The sequence below is a fragment of the Pelophylax lessonae genome (genome assembly GCF_965119305.1).
Source record: "Pelophylax lessonae genome assembly, chromosome: 1".
In the NCBI taxonomy this organism is placed as follows: domain Eukaryota; kingdom Metazoa; phylum Chordata; class Amphibia; order Anura; family Ranidae; genus Pelophylax; species Pelophylax lessonae.
In genome coordinates this window covers 593348084-593368185 of record NC_138768.1, presented here as the reverse complement: position 1 = coordinate 593368185, position 20102 = coordinate 593348084, and the positions used below count along the sequence as shown (strand labels likewise).

General features: G+C 41.9%; 1 protein-coding gene across 1 annotated transcript in view; it reads left to right on the top strand.

The window, feature by feature from the left end:
• The window catches only part of STPG2 (sperm tail PG-rich repeat containing 2), a 1004689-nt gene that overhangs the window by 268978 nt on the left and 715609 nt on the right, over window positions 1-20102 (top strand). Inside the window, exon 11 of the mRNA XM_082259340.1 lies at window positions 6644-6736. Within this exon, the coding sequence (XP_082115466.1) occupies window positions 6644-6736 (93 nt within the window). The remainder of the gene's footprint in view (window positions 1-6643; window positions 6737-20102) is intronic.

Here is a 20102-nt window from a genome sequence, read left to right as displayed (position 1 = left end):
ACCAAAATAACGCTCTATGTGATTTTTATTTTTTGCGCTTTAAACAAAAGAAAGCGACAATTTAAAGAAAATAAATGAATAAATGTTGTACGTTCTGCTATAGAACACATCAAAAATGTAAAAAAAAAAAAAAAAAATCGAATGTCTTCATTAGTTTAGGCCAGTTTATATTCTGCTACATATTTTTATTAAAAAAAATCCCAAAAAACGTATATTGATTGGTTTGCGCAAAGGTTATAGTGTCTTCAAACTATGGAATAGATTTATCGACTTTTTATTTTTTTATTGTTTTTTTTAGTATTGGCAGCGATCAGCTATTTTTAGCGAGTCTGAGGACAAATTTGACACTAAGTGACACTTTTTGGGGACCAGTGACACTAATAAAGTGATCAGTGCTAAAAATAATGCACTGTCACTGTATTAATGACACTGGCAGGGAAGGGGTTAACCCCAGGGGCGATCAAAGGGTTAAGTGTGCTCCTAGGGAGTGCTTTCTAACTGTGTGAGGGATGGACTGACTGCAGGAAGAGAGAGACCTGTGTTCCTGATTAGTAGGGACACAAGATATCTCTCTTCTTGTCTGACAGAACAATGGTCTGCCTTGTTTACATAGGCAGACCACTGTCCTTTCATTCCTCCAAATGATCGCAGGTGGCCAGCGGCCATTGTGGCTGCCAACCATCGCCGGACCCACTGATTGGCTCCCGCTGTGTCTTATCACAATGGAAGCGCAGAGTGATTTTGTGCTTAAGGGCCGCCCTAACGCAGTAAATGTACGTGGGGTGGTCCTTAAGTGGTTAATGATCTTGCTTTAGGGTTCATGTACTTTCTGTTACTTAGTGACAACTGTCTACGATTGTACTCTCCTGTTATCACCATATTAGGCCCCTTTCTCACCTGAAAGTCACGTGACTTTAACGCAACTTGAAGCAATGCCTGGGTAATCTTGAGGTGTATGGACCTCAAGTCGCAATAAAGTCGGGCCAAAGTAGTGAAGGTACTACTTTGAAATCAATGCACTCATTGGAATTCATAAGGTATGACTTGTCACGCGACTTTGCAGTCCCAAGTCGCAGGACAAGTCGCACCATTGTGAAAGGGGCCTTAGGGCCAGGGCCCCCTCTATAATAAGGGCAAGTAGGGCAGCTACCTTCAGCACAACATCTAGGAACCCCTTCTCATCTTGGCAAAGCAGTCCTGTCCTTACCATTACCTCACAGAGAGCTACTCGTGTCTCAGCCCGGTTCCTTGGCTGCTTAGCAAGCCACAACAGGACACCCTCATGGATCTTTTAATATGGTTGCCCAGTCATTAAGGTTGCATTGCACTTGTACAGCAGCTGGAGACAATTGAAAGGGTCAACCTTTTGATAGGCGTGCCTCTGAGTTGTCCCACTGGTGCCACTGAGGAAGAATAAAATTGTCATTAAAAGTGCAAGTTTCCATGACTGCGTGTAAGGGGGGGGAGGAGGCCGGTCATTGTAATGGTCATGTTCTCAATGTTTCCCTTCTTATTGGGTGCAAAGTGTGGGTCACATAGGGTGCCTTCCCCGGGTGGGTTCTTCTGGGCTACGTTATGCATTTTGTACAGGATCATGCTCCTACACATGGGGTAGCTTTACTTGAGTCATGCTCTCGCTCATGACAAACATGAAGAAACTCTAGTAAACTCTCTTGATGTAATGTACTTCACCACAGTTACTTGTGCATTTAGGAGGGACACACACAGCCAATGGTCTCTCCACCTGTCCAGCGTATTACCCCTACCTCACTCCCAGTAATGGTATGGGGTCCCGCCATGCACCTAGCACTGACTCCATGCATGTACTTCACCTCACTTATCTCTTTCTTGTCCATACCTGTGGACAGCATAAGGGCCTCGGTGGTGCAGAACTGCTCCTGTTGCTAAGGGAGGTGGATCACGGCCAAAGGAGTGCCGACAACATCTTGCTCGCTGCTACATGTACACTCTTACGACAGGCTGATAGAGAAACCTTTGTTACCCTTAGTAACCACTTCAGAATGTAATAACACTTTGTACTGATGTCTTCATACCCCAATGTGTTTAGTGACCCGAGCTGTAGACTGTGTTACTTACATTGCACCCCTTTAGTGACTTCAGACCAGCCAAGGGCAAAATTTCAAAAGCATCACCTGTAGAATAAATGAACATGATGGCATTCACAGGTAACAGTTTGAAACAATGTGCAAACAGGAAAGAGTCCATCTATGGCAGAGTTCATACTTGGCAGAATCTAGGAGTTTGCATCTTCAGGTAGGACTGCATGTTCCATCATTCTTCCTACATCTTGCTGGCTGTCTGTGTCTCTCTCCCCGTACCAACTGTGTGTGACCAAGTCTCCCCTCTCTCCAGAACTTTAGAGAGTGCTTTGGATCGGGCCCTTATCCTTTATAGCACACAGGAACGGAGGGTCAGACCCAAGAACCCCCCCCCTAGAAAAACCTGGAATTGTGGTTAACCCCTAACTTCCCTGCTGGGGCAGCAATAACCCCTTCCTGCCTACATGCTGCATATGGCCCCATTCACACTTGTGCAACTTCAAAGTCGCAGGATTTTACAGCGATTTTGACGCAACTTTGTTGCCGCGATTTTGATGCAAGTTTGAGTGGGCTTATAATGTCTTTTCCTCCAAAACGCATCAAAATCATGCCAAAAGTAGTGCAGGGACTACTTTGAAGTCGGTGCGACTTCAAGTGGCACAGATATGAATGGGGCCCATTGGAAATAATAGAGAACGACTTGTCATGCGATTTTGCAGTCCCAAATCGCATGACAAGTCGCAAGTGTGAAAGGGGCCTATAAGTAATTCAACTAAGCAGCCAGCTGCTTGTTGTGTACACATATTTATAAAATATGTGGGTTGTGGAAAGCCTGGGGAACTATTCGTAAACTAAGGCAATGCTGGGACATTTAGCTCTGCTATAACAGTAAGGATAATGATCTTATGTGCACTGTGTATATCATGTACAATGCTGTCCATTGTATTCACCATTCTGTCACTGTGCTGTACATTAGGAAGAACAATTGTTTACACTGTGTTAAACATTATATATTCCAGAACACCCATGTACAATGTTCCTATGTACAACGTGCTTTTACTTTTTACATACTCCTGAATGCTCCATTATATATCTTGTGTTGTATATTAGATATTTCCCCCACCTTCCTCTGTACAAGGTGCTGTACAATGCATACCCCTTGCCCACCGAATTCTATTCACTATACTGTTTACATTAACAACTCCTGACTGCTCCATTCTGGATGTTATGCTGTACATACTCCTGACCTCTACACTGTGTATCCTGTACTGTGCATTATATATTTTGCACCACTCAACTTGTACTGTACATTATGTACTCCAGACCATCCAGCATTTTACACTTTGCTGTACACCGGGCTGCCCAACTTTGTACAATGTGCTTTTCATTACATACTCCTGTCCTCCCCACTCTGTAAGCTGAGCTGTAAGTTAGAACTCTGCGTTTATCTACTCTGTATGCTGTGCTGTATACTGTGAATTTTGCACCACCCCATGCTTTCACTGTGTCATTTATTACATACTCCTGACCATCCAACATTGTATGCTGTGCTGTACATTGCATACTCCTGAGCACCACAGGCTGTATACTACAGCCGTGGCCAAAAGTTTTGAGAATGACACAAATATTCATTTTTACAACGTCTGCTGCTTCAGTGTTTTTAGATCTTTTTGTCAGATGTTACTATGGTATATGGAAGTATAATTACAATACCATTTTTATTTTTTTATCCATAAACTTTATTTTATTAAGGTACAAACAGAAGTAACAAAGTACAGGAATGGTATACATCTAATAATCAACAGTTGGCATACGATTTTTATCAGAGCTTCAAGTGAAATCCTTTACAACCCGGTTCATCATATAAACAATAGCTAACAAAATATGTATGTAGCAAACATATAGGAGACCAAAAGGGATGAGGGAAAAAAAAAAAAAAGGGGGGAGGGGTAGGGAGGGGGTAAGCAGTATATAAGGCACAGGTGTCAAACTGGCGGCCCTCCAGCTGTTGCGGAACTTCAAGTCCCATGAGGCATTGCAAGGCTGACAGTTCCAAGCATAACTCCCACAGGCAGTGGGATGGTGATGGGACTTGTAGTTCCATGACAGCTGGAGGGCCACCAGTTTGACACCCCTGATATAAGGAATGGGGGGGGGGACACAGCGGTTGGTTTAGCACACTTTTTTTCCCCTAGATTAGATAGGCAAGGGAATGTGAAGAAATAATTACAAGCATTTCATCAGTGTCAAGGCTTTTATTGACACTTACATTAGGTTTATGCAAAGAGTCAATGTTTGCATTGTTGACCCTTCTTTTTCAAGACTTCTACAATTTGCCCTGGCATGCTGTCAATAAACTTCTGGGCCACATCCTGATTGATGGCAGCCAATTCTTGCATAATCAGTGCTTGGAGTTTGTCAGAATTTGTGTTTTTTTTTTTTTGTTCACACGCTTCTTTGGGTATGGACTACAAGTTCTCAATGGGATTAAGGTCTGGAGGTTTTCCTCGCCATGGACCCAAAATTTTGATGTTTTGTCCCCCAAGCCACTTAGTTATCGCTTTTGCCCTATGGCAAGTTGCTCTGTCATGCTGGAAAATGCATTGTTCGTTACCAAATTGTTCTTGGATGGTTGAGAGAAGTTCCTCTTGGAGGATGTTTTTGTACCATTCTTTATTCATGGCGGTGTTCCTAGGCAAAACTGTAAGTGAGCCCACTCCCTTGGATGAGAAGCAACCCCACACATGAATGGTCTCAAGATGCTTTACTGTTGGCATGACACAGGACTGATGGTAGCGCTCAACTTTTCTTCTCCGGACAAGGTTTTTTCAGGATGCCCCAAACAATCGGAAAGGGGATTCATCAGAGAAAATGACTTTACCCCAGTCCTCAGCAGTACAATCCCTGTACCTTTTGCAGAATATCAGTCTGTTCCTGACGTTTTTCCTAAGAAGTGGCTTCTTTGCTCCTGTACCTTTTGCAGAATATCAGTCTGTTCCTGACGTTTTTCCTAAGGAGAAGTGGCTTCTTTGCTGCCCTTCTTGACATCAGGTCATCCTCCAAAAGTCTTCTTCTAACTGTGTGTGCAGATGCAATCACAGCTGCCTGCTGCCATTCCTGAGCAAGATCTGCACTGGTGGAGCCCCGATCCTGCAGCTGAATCAGCTGTAGGAGAAAGTCTTGGCTCTTGCTGGACTTTCTTGGGCTCCCTGAAGCCTTCTTCACAAATGCAGTGGAAATGTTTTTTATGGGATTAAGTTAATTTTCATGGCAGAGAGGGACTTTGCAATTCATCTGATCACTCGTCATAATATTCTGGAGTATATGCAAATTGCCACTATAAAAACTGAGGCAGTAGACTTTGTTAAAATTTATATTTGCGCCATTCTAAAAACTTTTGGCCACAGCTGTACTTACTCCAGAACATCATACTGTGCATGATGTGCAGTGTTTTACATAAAAAAAAGATGAGTGTCCCTCCTATGAATGTTTTTCCCTGGGCCTACCACGTCCTAAAGTGGACCCTTCCCCTGGGGTGCTACTGCTGTATGTAAGCCAAGCTAATTGTAAAAGAACTACATCAGCGTCACAGCCAAAAAAGTACTGCAAGGTAATGCCATCATTGAGACTGTCCACGTAAAGTAAATTGTACTCTTCTGTGACACCACATACAGCTGCAAGGCATACCCCATGCATGTGATTTTAAAGATTTGTGTCTTCCCAAATGCCTCCCCTCTATATGATATTTTTCTATGTGTTTTTATTTATTTATTTTTTTTATAACAGTTTTGCTATTGGGCCTAGAATGTCTAAAACTTGCCAAAAAGATTTACCTCCCTTAGACTTCAATGGGATTCACTGCTAAATTCAGTTAATCTAAATTTCAAACAGCATTTGCAATTGCCAAACCCTTGGCAAATTAAACTCAAGCAGATTACCTCATCCCTACTCAGGTACTCTGTACTTTTAGAAAAGATTATGTTACTGATATTTTTTCACATTTTACTAATGATAAAGTAATGTCTCCCAGTTCTTTTTAGCGGTAGTAGAATCCATCAGACTTTTAGATCCTTTTGTCAGACTATACAGTTGCATTGTATAAACCACACACACTCCACCAAAATGATTTCTTTCTACATTACTGGCCAGCTGTGCAGGACCTACTTTTTCATGATACGGATACAGAAAGTTCTCAACGTGCAAGTAATTGTTGCAGACTTCCTAGCATTCATTGGTGGAAGATAAGGATGCTTTCTAGGAACTAGGGCTTGGGAAGTAATATTATTATCAATGTAACCAGTTTGATTATGGAGATATTGTCCAAAAGCAGAAGCCTATCTACTCTACCACAATGGAGCACAAAATTGCCTTTCTGAAAAAGGAATAACCATTTGTTTACTGGTGTAAACTGTAGTGCTAGTGATGACAAGCAAATACTTTCTGCTTTTATGAAGGCACTTTTGTGCTTTCTATTATTTAAAGCAAGGTTTTTCTTTTAAAACGACCTTACCCCTAACTTAAGGGGCAATGTCTACATCTTTTTTTATTACTCTTTTTCATGTATTTTCTTTTTGTGATCATAGGTGAAAGACAGAAATGAAGAGCCATACAAGCATCACTCATCTTCTGTATTTTCATCTGCAACAGAAAGACTTAGCATTCAAATGGGTCCAATGGTAAGCCTATTTCCGAAATAACAACTATTCTCCTTATGTGGTACTGCTTGCATATTATGTATTTGTTAAAACCTGCTAATAATACTTACAAATACAGTGTGCAAAAACAACCATATGGTATATCACTCCCTCCAAACACCGCTTAAACTCCACAGCAGAAATCCATAAACGCAAGGTGCAGGTGGCTGCTTGGTGCATAATGCATATCGGACGAAAACAATCATACTTGTTCTTGAAATAATCTCACATAAGATCTTTCAGTAAACTGATACTTCAACCAACTTCCTATGTCTGTGGCCAACATGAATTTGTATAGTTGTGAATGATTGACACCTGTCTTGCCTATTGACCAGTTAAAAATGATTGCTTTTTACTATAAACCAATCCATATAGGAAAAAACACCTTCTAAATCAGTTTGCACTTTTTTTAAAATTATCTGGCATTATCCATTTCTTTTATTTTGCTTTTGATTGTTTTAAATCATTTGTAAATATACACTACAAATAACCTGAAAGAAGAATTATATTATTTATTATCTCAGCCTTTCCTTAAAGAGAAACTTGATAACCTAATTTACCTACAACACCATATGTTGGTTCATTTGAGATCACAGCCTTTCCCAACCGTAAGACTACACTCACAAAGCTCACATACATCTTTAACACATTTTGAGATGATTTATTGACACGCATACAAGGGATGTGAGATGTATTCACCCACATTATAAAATGGGTGTTTCTTTATTGTCCATCTAGGGATATGAGAACGTAGTCATTCTTATAAATCTTGGTTAAACTGCCACCTACAGGAGCAACACTGGCAAACAAAAAAACATTAGGCCAGCCCCTATATAGCTCTGCCTCCAATCATCATACATCATTTTCTTGCTAGTGTCCTATAAGTGTTGGGTGCCTTTTCCTCAAATCCGCTGGCTGAGAAAAACTATACCCATATTTTTTCTAGCATTTTTATTCTTTTTTTTTTTACTTTATTGTTACTTCAATTAAGATATTCGGTATACAGTGGATATTTTTTCTTTGGTGACTTCAATCAAGACAAATGTTGATTGAGCTGGAATCGGCATAGTAGCTATCCAGGACAGCATATCCTCAGGATCCTTACTTTAAAGGCAGTACCTGAACCCTGCTAAGCTGGAAGATTTGTGGGACTTGCCTGGAATGGGATCTTTGAGCACTGAGCTTTGCATTGTGATGCTTTCCATACCTCTGTGTTAGTTAGCCACCTCCCATGGTTCAAAGTAATTGTACAGTCTCTGGTGTGATCCAATGTCTAAAGAGTGATTTAGCCTTTAATTCTAGTGAGTTTAGGCCAGAATGTGACCTTTGGACTCTAGGCTCTTTTAGTTAGCCACAGAGGTCCAGATCCATGCCACAGCCACTGGTATGACCCGGCCTCTGAGAACTCACAAAGTGAGTAATGCAGAAAAAAGTTACAGTCAGAAAAAGTCTGGCTGAAACAAAGGTGGCTCTGAGTTTTGCCCCCCCCCCCACCCCAGGGCCTCTTCCTGACAACCCTGGGCTGTGGTTGTGGGGGTCTGCAGGCAGGAGGCTTATCAGGATCTGGAAGCCCCCTTTAAAGGGGGCTCCAAGATCCTGCCCCCACATGCAAATGAGTAGGGGTACATTATACCCCTACTCATTCACCAAGCAAGGGTCAAAAATAAATAAAAAATAGTACACAGGTTTTTGAGAAATTATTTTATTAAAAAAAAATGTAAAAACAATTTCCCCCAGTGTAGAGCCATTGTCAATCACAATGCTCGTCGCACCACCGTACCCAAAAAGAAAAAAAACTCCGCCTGTGAGGGCAGCTGACTGCTAAATACCTGCTCTGCAGTTTGACAGTTCTTAAATAATTAAGAAATCACCTGGTGGCCCTGCCCCCTTGTGACATCCCCAACCCAGAATGCCCTGATCATGGATATCACAGGGGGGCAAGGTCACCCACTGATGTCATCGGTTGGCTTCGCCCCTTAGCTATTTAAAAAATGTCAAGTGGAGGAGCAGGCATTTGGTGGGAAGCGTTTTTTATTTTTTCTTTCTCAAGTCTGGCGATGACGGCTGGTGATGGATCTACACCAGGTGGACATTGTTTTTTTATTTAAAAAAAAAAAAAGGAATTGTGAAACCTGTTTACTGTTTTTATTTTATTTTTGACACTTTTTTTGGTGAATGAGTAGGGGAGCAATGTACCCCATACTCATTCACATGGGGGGGGCAGGATCTGGGGGCCCCCTTGTTGAGCTCCCCGCCAGTAGACCCCCACAACCACAGCTCAGGTTTGTGAGGAAGAGGCCCTTGTCCCCATCAACATGAGTGAGGCATGCCCCCCTGCCCCAAAGCACCCGGGGAAGGGGGGGGGGGTGTTCACTTGCCCCTCCCTTTCTTGGCCTGCCAGGCTGCATGCTCAGATAAGGGTCTGGTAAAGATTTTAAAATTTTGGCATGGGGTTCCCCCTAGAATCCATACCAGACCCGAAGGGCCTGGTATGGATTGGGGGGGGGGGGGCACGCTGTTTTTTTTCTGGATTTTCTGTTGCCGACATTGTTTTGTTTATATTTCAGCTATCAGTGGGGAAGCCCACTGACAGCTGATGAGTCATCAATTGTTAAGGACACGGCGGCGGGCTTCCTGACCCGATGCTTAACAACCAGCTATTCTTCACACAGAATTTGAATTGGTCAATCATTTTTCGACTGATCGGAATTCGAATCATTCCAAAAATTTAGAATTCTTCAGAAAATGAATAATTAAAACAAAATTTAATGAAAACCAAACGAAACTAAACAAATTCCGAAACCAGACTAAACTAATTCCAAAATGAAATTAAATTAGTATCAAACCGAAACTATCCCAAATGAAACTAAATACAATTTTCTGTTCTGCACATACACTATATTACCAAAATTATTGGGACACCTGCCTTTACACGCACATGAACTTTCATGGCATCTTAGTCCGTAGGTTCAATATTGAATTGGCCCACTCTTTGCAGATATAACAGCTTCAACTCTTCTGGGAAGGCTGTCCAAAAAGGTTTAGGAGTGTGTCTATGGGAATCTTTGACCATTATTCAAGACCTTGCTTTGTGCACTGGTGCGCAGTCATGTTGGAACAGGAAGGGGCCATCCCCAAACTGTTCCCATAAAGTTGGGAGCATGAAATTGTCCAAAATGTCTTGGTATGCTGACGCTTTAAGAGTTCTCTTCACTGGAACTTAGAGGCCAAGCTTAACCCCTTAAAAACAACCCCTCACCATTACCCCCCTCCACCAAATGATTTGGACCAGTGCACAAAGCAAGGTTCATAAAGACATGTATGAGTGAGTTTGGGGTGGAGGAACTTGACTGGCCTGCACAGAGTCCTCACCCGACTGAATACCTTTGGGGTGAATTAGAGCGGAAACTGAAAACAAGACCTTATCGTCAAACATCAGTGCCTGACCTCACAAATGTGCTTCTGGAAGAATGGTCAAACATTCCCATAGACACACTCCTTGTGGACAGCCTTCCCAGAAGAGTAGAAGCTGTTATAGCTGCAAATGGTGGGCCAACTCAATATTGTACCCTACGGACTAAGACTGGGAATCTGCCATTTAAAGTTCATGTGCGTGTAAAGGCAGGCGCTCCAATACTTTTGGTGATATAGTGTATCTACCATTCTTCATTTGTTAATACAGTGGTACCTCATGGGTAATCACAGTCTACCTCCCTCTCAAGCTCCAGATCTTAAAGCCAGAAGTACTCTATCTTATCTACTCAGCCCTATGCATGAACGTACCCTCTAATTTTTGCAAGCGAGGGGCAGTCTATCCATCTTGAATTTCTTCCTCACAGTGTGGATGCTCAGACTTACTCTTGTAGCTTCAACTCTACAGCCTTGAATCAGAACTTTCACTTTATCTACAATTTCTAGTATTACTGCATCCCATTATGCTTTATCCCAGGTTTGTTTGTTTGGGTTCCCAGCAACCTAGGATCTCTGATTCCTACACTGATAACACCTTACTATTGGGAATTCATCACAGATGATTACAACCCTTGTGCTGCTTGACTCTCTTCAACCCTGTCTCTCTGCTGCAGGATTTTGTGTCTTGCAAGATAAACAGAGATTAGTTCCTACTACTGCTTTACCTTGTAAGCACCTGATTTGTCAGTGCCTTATGATTGTTCTGGATGCTGCCCACAACACTGACCCATACAGTGCAGATGCATCTCGAAATATTAGAATATCATCAAAAAGTTATATAGAATCATTACAAACAGAGTGATATATTTCAAGCATTTCTTTCTTTTGATTTTGATTATCATGGCTTACAGCTAGTGAAAACCCAAAATTTAGTACCTCAAAGAATTAGATTATTACATAAGACCAATGGAAAAAAGGATTTTTTTAAACAGAAATGTTGGCTTACTGAAAGGTATGTCCATGTACAGTATAGTATGCACTCAATACGTGGTCGGGGCTCCTTTTGCATGATATACTTAATCAATGCGGCATGGCATGGAGGCAATCAGCCTGTGGCTTTGCTGAGGTGTTATGGAAGCCCAGGTTGCTTTGATAGCGAGCTTCAGCTCATCTACATTGTTGGGTCTGGTGCCTCTCATCTTTCTCTTGACAATACCCCAGAGATTCTCTATGGGGTTTAGGTCAGGCGAGTTTGCTGACCAATCAAGCACAGCGATACCATGATCATTAAACCAGGTATTGGTACTTTTGGCAGTGTGGGCAGGTGCCAAGTCCTGATGGAAAATTAAGTCAGCATCTCCATAAAGCTGGTCAGCAGAAGGAAGCATGAAGTGTTCTAGAATTTCCTGGTAGAGGGCTGCGCTGACTTTGGACTTAATAAAACGCAGTGGACCAACACTAGCAGATGACATGGCTCCCCAAATCATCACTGTCTGTGGAAACTTCACACTGGGCTTATTCAACTTGGATTCTGTGCCTCTTCACTCTTCCTCCGGACTCTGGGACCTTGATTTCCAAATGAAATGCAAACTTACTTCCAAAAAGAAGACTTTGGACCACTGAGCAACAGTCCAGTCCTTTTTCTCCTTAGTCCAGGTAGGTTCTTCTGACATTGTCTCTGGTTCAGGAGTGGCTTGACACAAGGAATGCGACAGCTGTAGCCCATGTCCTGGATTCACCTGTGTGTGTGGTGGCTCTTGAAGCACTGACACCAGCCATAGTCCACTCCTTCTGCATCTCCCCCAATGTCTTGAATTTGCTTTACAATCCTCTCAAGGCTGTGGTTACCCCTGTTGCTTGTGCACCTTTTTCTACCACCCTAATATGCTTGGATACAGCACTCTCTGAACAGCCAGCTTCTTTAGAAATGACCTTTTACGACTTGTGGAGGGTGTCAATGACTGTCTTCTGGACAACTGTCAAGTCAGCAGTCTTCCCCACGATTGTATAGGAAAAGAAAGGCGCCTCTAAGTGCAGTATTAAAAGGATTTACTATTTGGTGCAAGGGATTAAAAACATGAGATGGCAGAGATATTAGGAATGTAATGACTGTCCTCTTTTGGTTCGCGTTACCACCCACCGCCTTCATCTGACGCCATATTGGCCCCGTGCGTTTCAGCTTGGTTCCGAAACCTGGACCATCATCTGCCTCTCCGCTTCCTCGTTCCTCCATGTCACCAGGGAATCCAGACAACTGCAGGACAGCTCTCTCATCCTCCCTCAGCCGGCAGACAGAGGACACAGCGGACCAAGAGGACAGGTTTTTAATGCCTATTACATGCCTGTTATCTCTGCCATCTTGTGTTTTTAATCCCTTGCACTAAATAATAAATCCTTTTAATACTGCAATTAGAGGCGCCTTTTTTCCTTATATAATCCTATAGAGCTGCTTCTTTTCACACAAGTGCTGCCCTCAGTGCAACCTCTCCACCGCAACAAAGGAGCCTTCCTCACAAGAGCGCCCTCATTTCTCCCTTTCCCCATGATTGTGTAACCCACTGAACCAGGCTGAGAGACCATTTAAAGGAGTTGTAAAGGCAGAAGGTTTTTTTTATCTTAAGTCTCCTGGGTGTAGATGCCGCCCCAGCACCTCCCAAATAAATACCTGAGCCCCATCTCTATCCAGCATTGTCCACAATTCCCTTAGCCGTCTGGGATTGGCTGACACACAGCAGCGATGCCATTGGCTCCCACTGCTGTCGATCAAGTCAGTTGGCCAATCAGGAGAGAGAGGAGGCGGGACCGAACAGCAGTTACGTATCTGAGTGGACACACAGAGCTGAAGCTTGGCTCGGGTGCCCCCATAGCAAGCTGCTTTCTGTGGGGGCATTTAACAGGAGGGAGGGGCCAGAAGCACAGAAGATGGACCTGAGAAGAAGAGGATCTGGGCTGCTCTGTGCAAAATCACTGCACAGAGGAGGTAAGTATAACATATTTGTTATTAAAAAAAAATGATTTTGCAATCGCTTTCAGGAAATCAGGAAACCTTTACAGGTGTTTTGAGTTAATTTGCAGATTAGAGTGTGACACCATGAGTCTACAATATTGAACTTTTCCACAATATTCTAATTTTCTGAAATACTGAATTTTGGGTTTTCACCAGCTGTAAGCCATAATCATCAAAATTAAAAGAAAGGAATGCTTGAAATATATCACTCTGTGTGTAATGAATCTATAATATATATGAGTTTCAGCTTTTGAACTGAATTACTAAAATAAATTTAATTCTTGATGATATTCTAATTTTTTTAGGTGCACCTGTATGTCTACCACTTTTCCAGTCTTTCAATTGTGGAGCACTCAGGGGACCTTTTACTTTTACTAAGAGTCATTGTCCTAGTTTGTTGCAATTCGTGCTAGAGCTGGCCATAGAAGGGTAGTTTTTTTTACTCAGCCAGAAGGTAAAAAAAAAAAAATGGACTTTCCATTCATGCAAGATCCATTCATGCAAATGATATGGATAGAGGAATCCCACTGCTGGGACATTGTATTCTGACAGCAGAACCCGACACTGTCAGAATACACTGATCAGCAGCTGTGGCTGATTGGCTGCAGCTACACATCAACAAAAGTTTACCAGCATGTCCCTTCAACAGAAATCTATCAAATGATTAATTTCTGTTGAATAGGGACTGCCACACAATGATACGATTTTTCACCAGTTTATGGCCAGCTGAAGCCAAAGGTCCTATTGTTTACACTCCAAACAAAACAAGGTGGATAAACCACCTATCTCCTGCGCTCAGAAAAGCCGACTCCTTGACTGCTCTGCCCACGGGACTTTCAAAATGGCGTCTTGGATGGCTAGGATCCTGCTGTCTAAAAGGACTGGGGCAATCCAACAATACTGCAAACAAGAAACACAAAGAAAGGCGCATCGACCTAGCGCATTATCCTCAATACAGGCTTTATTGTTAAAACATAGAATTGGCTACTCACAAGCAAAGGTATAAATCAATCACATCGGACTCAAAATCTTGAGTATCGAGAGTAGTCCATACGAATGTCCCTTGTCCTGTTAGGATGATGGCTGATGTGTTTCAAGGCATACGCCTCTTCCTCAGAGCCACTGAGCGTATGCCTTGAAACGCATCAGACGTCATCCTAATAGGACAAGGGACATTTGTATGGACTACTCTCGATACTCAAGATTTTGAGTCCGATGTGATTGATTTATACCTTTGCTTGTGAGTAGCCAATTCTATGTTTTAACAATAAAGCCTGTATTGAGGATAATGCGCTAGGTCGATGCGCCTTTCTTTGTGGTCCTATTGTTTACATGCTTTGTGGATCTTTGTCCCTTATCTTTCAGTGGTTTATGTGATTGACAGGGATTTCCATTTACCATGGTCCTTTTTTTTGTGCTATCTATAAATCCTGTTTCAATTTCTCCTCTGAGGTAGAGAATCCTAATTTTGGATAGTCACCATGCTGGACCTTGTAACAGTTGTGTAACTAGAACCTTCAGGGCCCCATTGCAAGAAACCATGAAGGGCCCCCTTACCCTCGGACAGAGCCCTTCCCTCCCAGCCCAGTGGCAGAATGGCAGGGCCGGTTGCAAGTGTTTGTGTGGTAGTTCAGCCACTGGTGTCAGTAGTTTTTTATTTTTATAAATTTTTCCACCGTTTGTTTTATTCATATTTTTTACAATATTATTATTTTTTTTATATTTTTTTTACAATTTTTTTAGGAGCCCTGTTGGGGGGCTTTGGTAAAATATCAGGAGTCTAAACAGATCTTTGATGTTCCACCTTTGAGACTGAGAAATAAGATGGAGGACACAACTTTCCATCTCCATCTCTGAAGCCTCACCTGCACAGAATAATTGGATAGGAATAGCTCTGTACAGAGCTTCCCATTCATTCGGATACTGAAGCATTGTAAATACAGTCTACTATGTTTCAGTTTTGAATAGACAGTCAGTGATCGGTATGAATCACTGACTCTCCATTCGGAAAAGGCTTCTTTCTGACCGATCCCCCGCAGCAGCTGGTGGAAGAGGGGAGGGGGGAATCTTGAAGAGCTGTGGGGATGAGGGGGGGGGCAGGAAAAAGCACAGGGGGGCTGGAGAGCACACGGGGGGGGGGCAGCAGAAAGAAGCTGCATAGAAGGAGCTGTGAAGGAACCAATCTCTTAATTCTTCAACCCCGCTTCTCCTCCTCTCCCTCCCACAGGAATTCAGTGTCTGGAGGAGGAAAATGGAGCGATGGGTTCCTCTATGCCAGTGTTTCTCAATCTTTTTCCAGTCAGGGCACCTTGAAAGTATTTTAAGTTTTCAGTCTGGAGGCCCCCCAGTCTAAGGCTTGGTTCACATTACTCCGTTTCACGGAATACGCGTGTGTTCCTGACACGCAGACAAAAATGAAGGGTTGTCACTCATTCTTAATGGTACCCCTACACATTGGCAAACATGGTGAATTTTTGGTGCAGCACAATTAAAGAGTAAAAAAGATAAGGGAATTTTTTGCCCTGAGTTTCTGTGGGTCACTGAAATGAATTTCCTGCCCTATACGCAGCACACAGCCGCACAGATGTGAACCAAGGGCTTGTTCACATGTGAGGTTGAGGGGTGGTAAAACCACACACTTTAGCTGTGTTTTTACCACCCCAACTGTTCACCCTGTAGCTGCAGAGGCAGCAGCTTGAGGTGGACACATGCTGTAGCTGTAAGTATTCCCCCCAGGAAAATGGGGCTGCACTACAACTACCCTGCAGCTATGTGCATTGCACACAATTTCAGCATAGTGATGATGCATTTAGGGGGTTAAAACAGGCAGTGAGGAGGCAACATATTGCCTTTTTACTGCCTGTCAAGTGCCTCGGAAAAGCAATATGAACATATATTGCTTTTCAGAGGAACAGCATTTTCTTGCTGGTACTATGAACAAGCCATAAAAAAATAAAAAAAAATAAATCACTTCTGATTGTACACATATAGGGGGTCAGGATAAAAAGTAATGTGCATACACAAACACACATGTACGCACATACACACACATATACATATTCATATATAAGCACACACACACACACACACACACACACACACATATAAAAGCACACACACATAATACATACATATATATATATAAATACACACACTTATGTATGAGCATACACATATACATAAGCATGCACATATATAAACACACGCACACACGTACACACACCTGTACACACACACACATACACACACACATATATATAAACATACATGTACACACACCTGTACATGTACATGCACACACATGTACACACACATGCGCACACACACACAGATATAAACACACACATGAACACACCCCTGTGCACACAGATACATACATACACACGTGCAAACACACACACACACATACATACACATACACACACATATATAAATGGACATATGCTCACACATATACACACACACATATATATAAATGCACAAACATAGTGATACCCTTTTAAAAAAACGGCAGAGTACTGTACCTTAATTTCCTGCCGAGTATTGCACTGTAGGGGGAGGCAGAGAGCACAGCACACCACATGCTTTCACTTTCTTATGTGTGACCAGCTCCCACAGTGCCGATTTACAGTTCGGCTAAGGATTGGGGAGCTTGTTCTCAGCCTCCCTTGCTGCTCCTTCTATCCAGGCATACAGGGGGGCCCGCACAGACCCCCTGCATCATGTGGCCTGGTCGTGATGGCGACTCCTGCAACCCCTGTATATCTGCCCCTACATCTTTCTCTCAAGTGAAGGGTTTAGGGAGTTCTGTATAAGCCTGGTTGCTCTTTTTCTGAATATCTTTTCTATCCAAGCATCCGTTCCTTGAGGTCAAGGGTTATTTTAATAGGCTTAGGCCTTTATCCTAGTAAACATTACTTTTGTTGACCACCCTAGTTGTTAGTCCAAGTTTTTTATTTCCTGTTCAGGTAGTTTGTCATTCCACCAGATTTATTTATGGTGCAATATTTGCTGTCCTACACATTGCTAATTTAGGCCCATCACTCTTCAGGTAGCAGTTTCCCTTTACTGGCGATTACCTGTCCTGGTCCGAAGAACTAGGTCAATCATTAATGCCTTCCCCCTGGGTTGTGGTAATTTACATATTTGGTTCACCCTGATTCGTCTATCCTCTTTGTTATATGATTTCCACATCTGTTCAATCTCCCATTGGTTACTATCCAGCACTTACTTTTATACTTTTGTCCTTTGACAAACAGGCCTGTGTCATTGGCCTTATAATGGACAATGGGGTATACAGGAGCTTGCTTAATGTTTTTTGTTTGCCAGTGTCCCAACCTTCCTTAGGATGCAGTATAACTGAGATTTCTAAAAAAAAAAAAAAAAAAAAGATTCCATATTCTTGTGTCCCTCAATGGACAATAGAACACAAATTGCAATTTTTCTTTCTGACAGTGTCTCTCTTGGAGAGACTTCCCCTCATTTCCTGCCCTGCCAGAGGGACAGAGGTGGAAAGAAATCTCTGCAACAGGGGCACAGACTGCAGTAGAAACCAAACTTCAACTAAACGTTTTTCTTGGGGTTGAGCTTTAAAGAAAAAAAAATCTTTAATATTTAGGATTAAACAAAAAAAAAAAATGCGTTTACTTCTTTTTTTTTTTATATTGGTAACTAAAGAAACCATAATGTACATCCAAGCAAAAACCATTACTCTGAAAAAGTAATAAAATACATTTTACTGAAATTATCTCTGGCGCAGCCATATGCAACAATTGATAACAGTTCTTTAAATTGGCCTGGAGCTACACATAGCTTTACAAGTTAATCCTATTTTAGACTTTCTGAAGAATCAGAAAGGACATTTTAGTTCTACTTCTGTAAACTCATTTTAATTGTATTATTTTTTCCTGAAAGAACAATTATTCTACTTAAATAATGCTGGGCCTGGTAGATTGTTTTGGTTGTCATGTTATATTTTTCTTTCTACATATAAATTTTATTAGTGCTTTAGCTATTCTTCTGGGTATGGAAGCACTTGCCCTTATTAATTCACATGCACTGACAGGGCAGGCTCCAGCTACCATTCATCTCAAGAAGGGAGGAAGGAAATGGGAGAGTAGGAGAGTAGCTTCTCACCCAGTGCGCTGTTGTTGTGAATACATGCAGCATAAAGGGGGCTAGTCTGTAGATGTCATCCATGGGACCCTGTAAGAGGGGGGATCCACCCAAAAACAAGAACTAGGAAAGGTAGGGTTTTTATATAAACAATAGCTTTAAAAGAAAAAGCTACATTTGTGGGTTTAATACCACTTTAAAGGTTGTAGACCACCATTCTGCCTGTCAGAAAAAAAATCTTCTTTCTCATTATCCCTGCACCGTCTTTGCATTTTGCAATGTTTATGTGCACTTCACCCACTCTGAGACTATAAGGTGACAGTTTGTCCCACCCTTCTAATCATCAGTTCTGGGTTTACTAACAGACTGGATAAATATCATCTTTTAACATCTTTGCCCCTAGCTTTGGAATGTCTTTTGTGGCGATGATGTCTGATCTAGTTAGTATGAATCTGACATTCAGCCTGTCCCTGGGAAGACGTCACCTATGACAAAACGCGTTGGGATTGGTTGTTACTGAAGATATCACATTTGCTTAGCCCTTTCTCATGAGCTGACAGTTTGCTGGTGTTTGATTCATTTGTGCTGGTTTACAACTCATCAAGGGTACTTCTTATATGTTTTAAATTAAAGGATTTAAATGTTAGCAGGCTTCACTATGCTTGTTCGTTTTTATTCCCGATCCATTTGGAGCTGCTGCTGAGCAGCCACCTCCTATCACGGATGCTGGGTTATTTTGTGCTTTTATGACCATTATAATTTATGGTCCATGTTATCTGGTAAGAAACGTATGCTAAGTGTTGGTGCTGGTGGTGGATTTCATCAATCAAGGTTATCTATACGCTTTTTTGCAATTTATTGACCTCTTGTTTAATATTGAAAAGGACTTTTAAATTGTAAGGACTTTTTTATGTTCACCTAACACTGGATTTTGCACCTATTTCATTATATCATTATTTATTTACTGCATGTTTAGTTGTTTTCATGCCACATTATTTACCATTGGTCATTTACAGCTGGTATCATAGTTTGTTAAGTGGCTGCTTACCTTTTCGTTCTTTTTGCTTGACCTAACGCGGATTTGTTTCTTGTTTTATAGTATGTTTCTAAGGTTAGGCAGTCAACTGGAGAATCGAGGAGTGGTAAAAGACAGTTGCCCTGGGGGCTGGAAGTATAAATTCAGCCTTGCCTGTAGTATGCATAAGACTGGGAAAAGGAAAAACAGGTTTAGTGCTTCTGTAGACATCCACTGGCAATTGACCCCTCTGATACCAACTGATATTAAATTGAAGAAAATGTGCAGCAACAATTTTATTCTTGAGTCGAAAAGTCCATTTTCTTTTATTTCTATTAAAGCCAATGTTTTAGTATATCAGCATGCATGGGGTAAGCAGAATATTTATAAAAAGAGAATTTAAACTTTAAAATAGATAGTGTATAAAGCAGGTACCTGAGCATATGCTAACATGAAGCTTTCCAAGACATGAAAAAATGAACCCTCAGACACTGGTTGTTTTAATTGTAGTTTAAAATGAAACTGAACTCAAAATGTTTTCTTCTCTTAGCTCTGAAGTTAAAATGTTACTAAACCCACAACAGTAAAATCAGTGTGTAAATGCAGTAAAGCATGCTTGTTAACCTAAGGCCCCTTTCACACATGTGGACCTTTCAGATCCGCCTGTCAGTTTTTCAGGCGGATCTGAATGGATGCCCCATGCATCTCTATGGGGCAGCAGATGTCAGCGGAGACATGTCCGCTGACACCCGCTGCCATCCGATCTGATCCTGTCCGTCAAATCCGGACGGATGGAAACA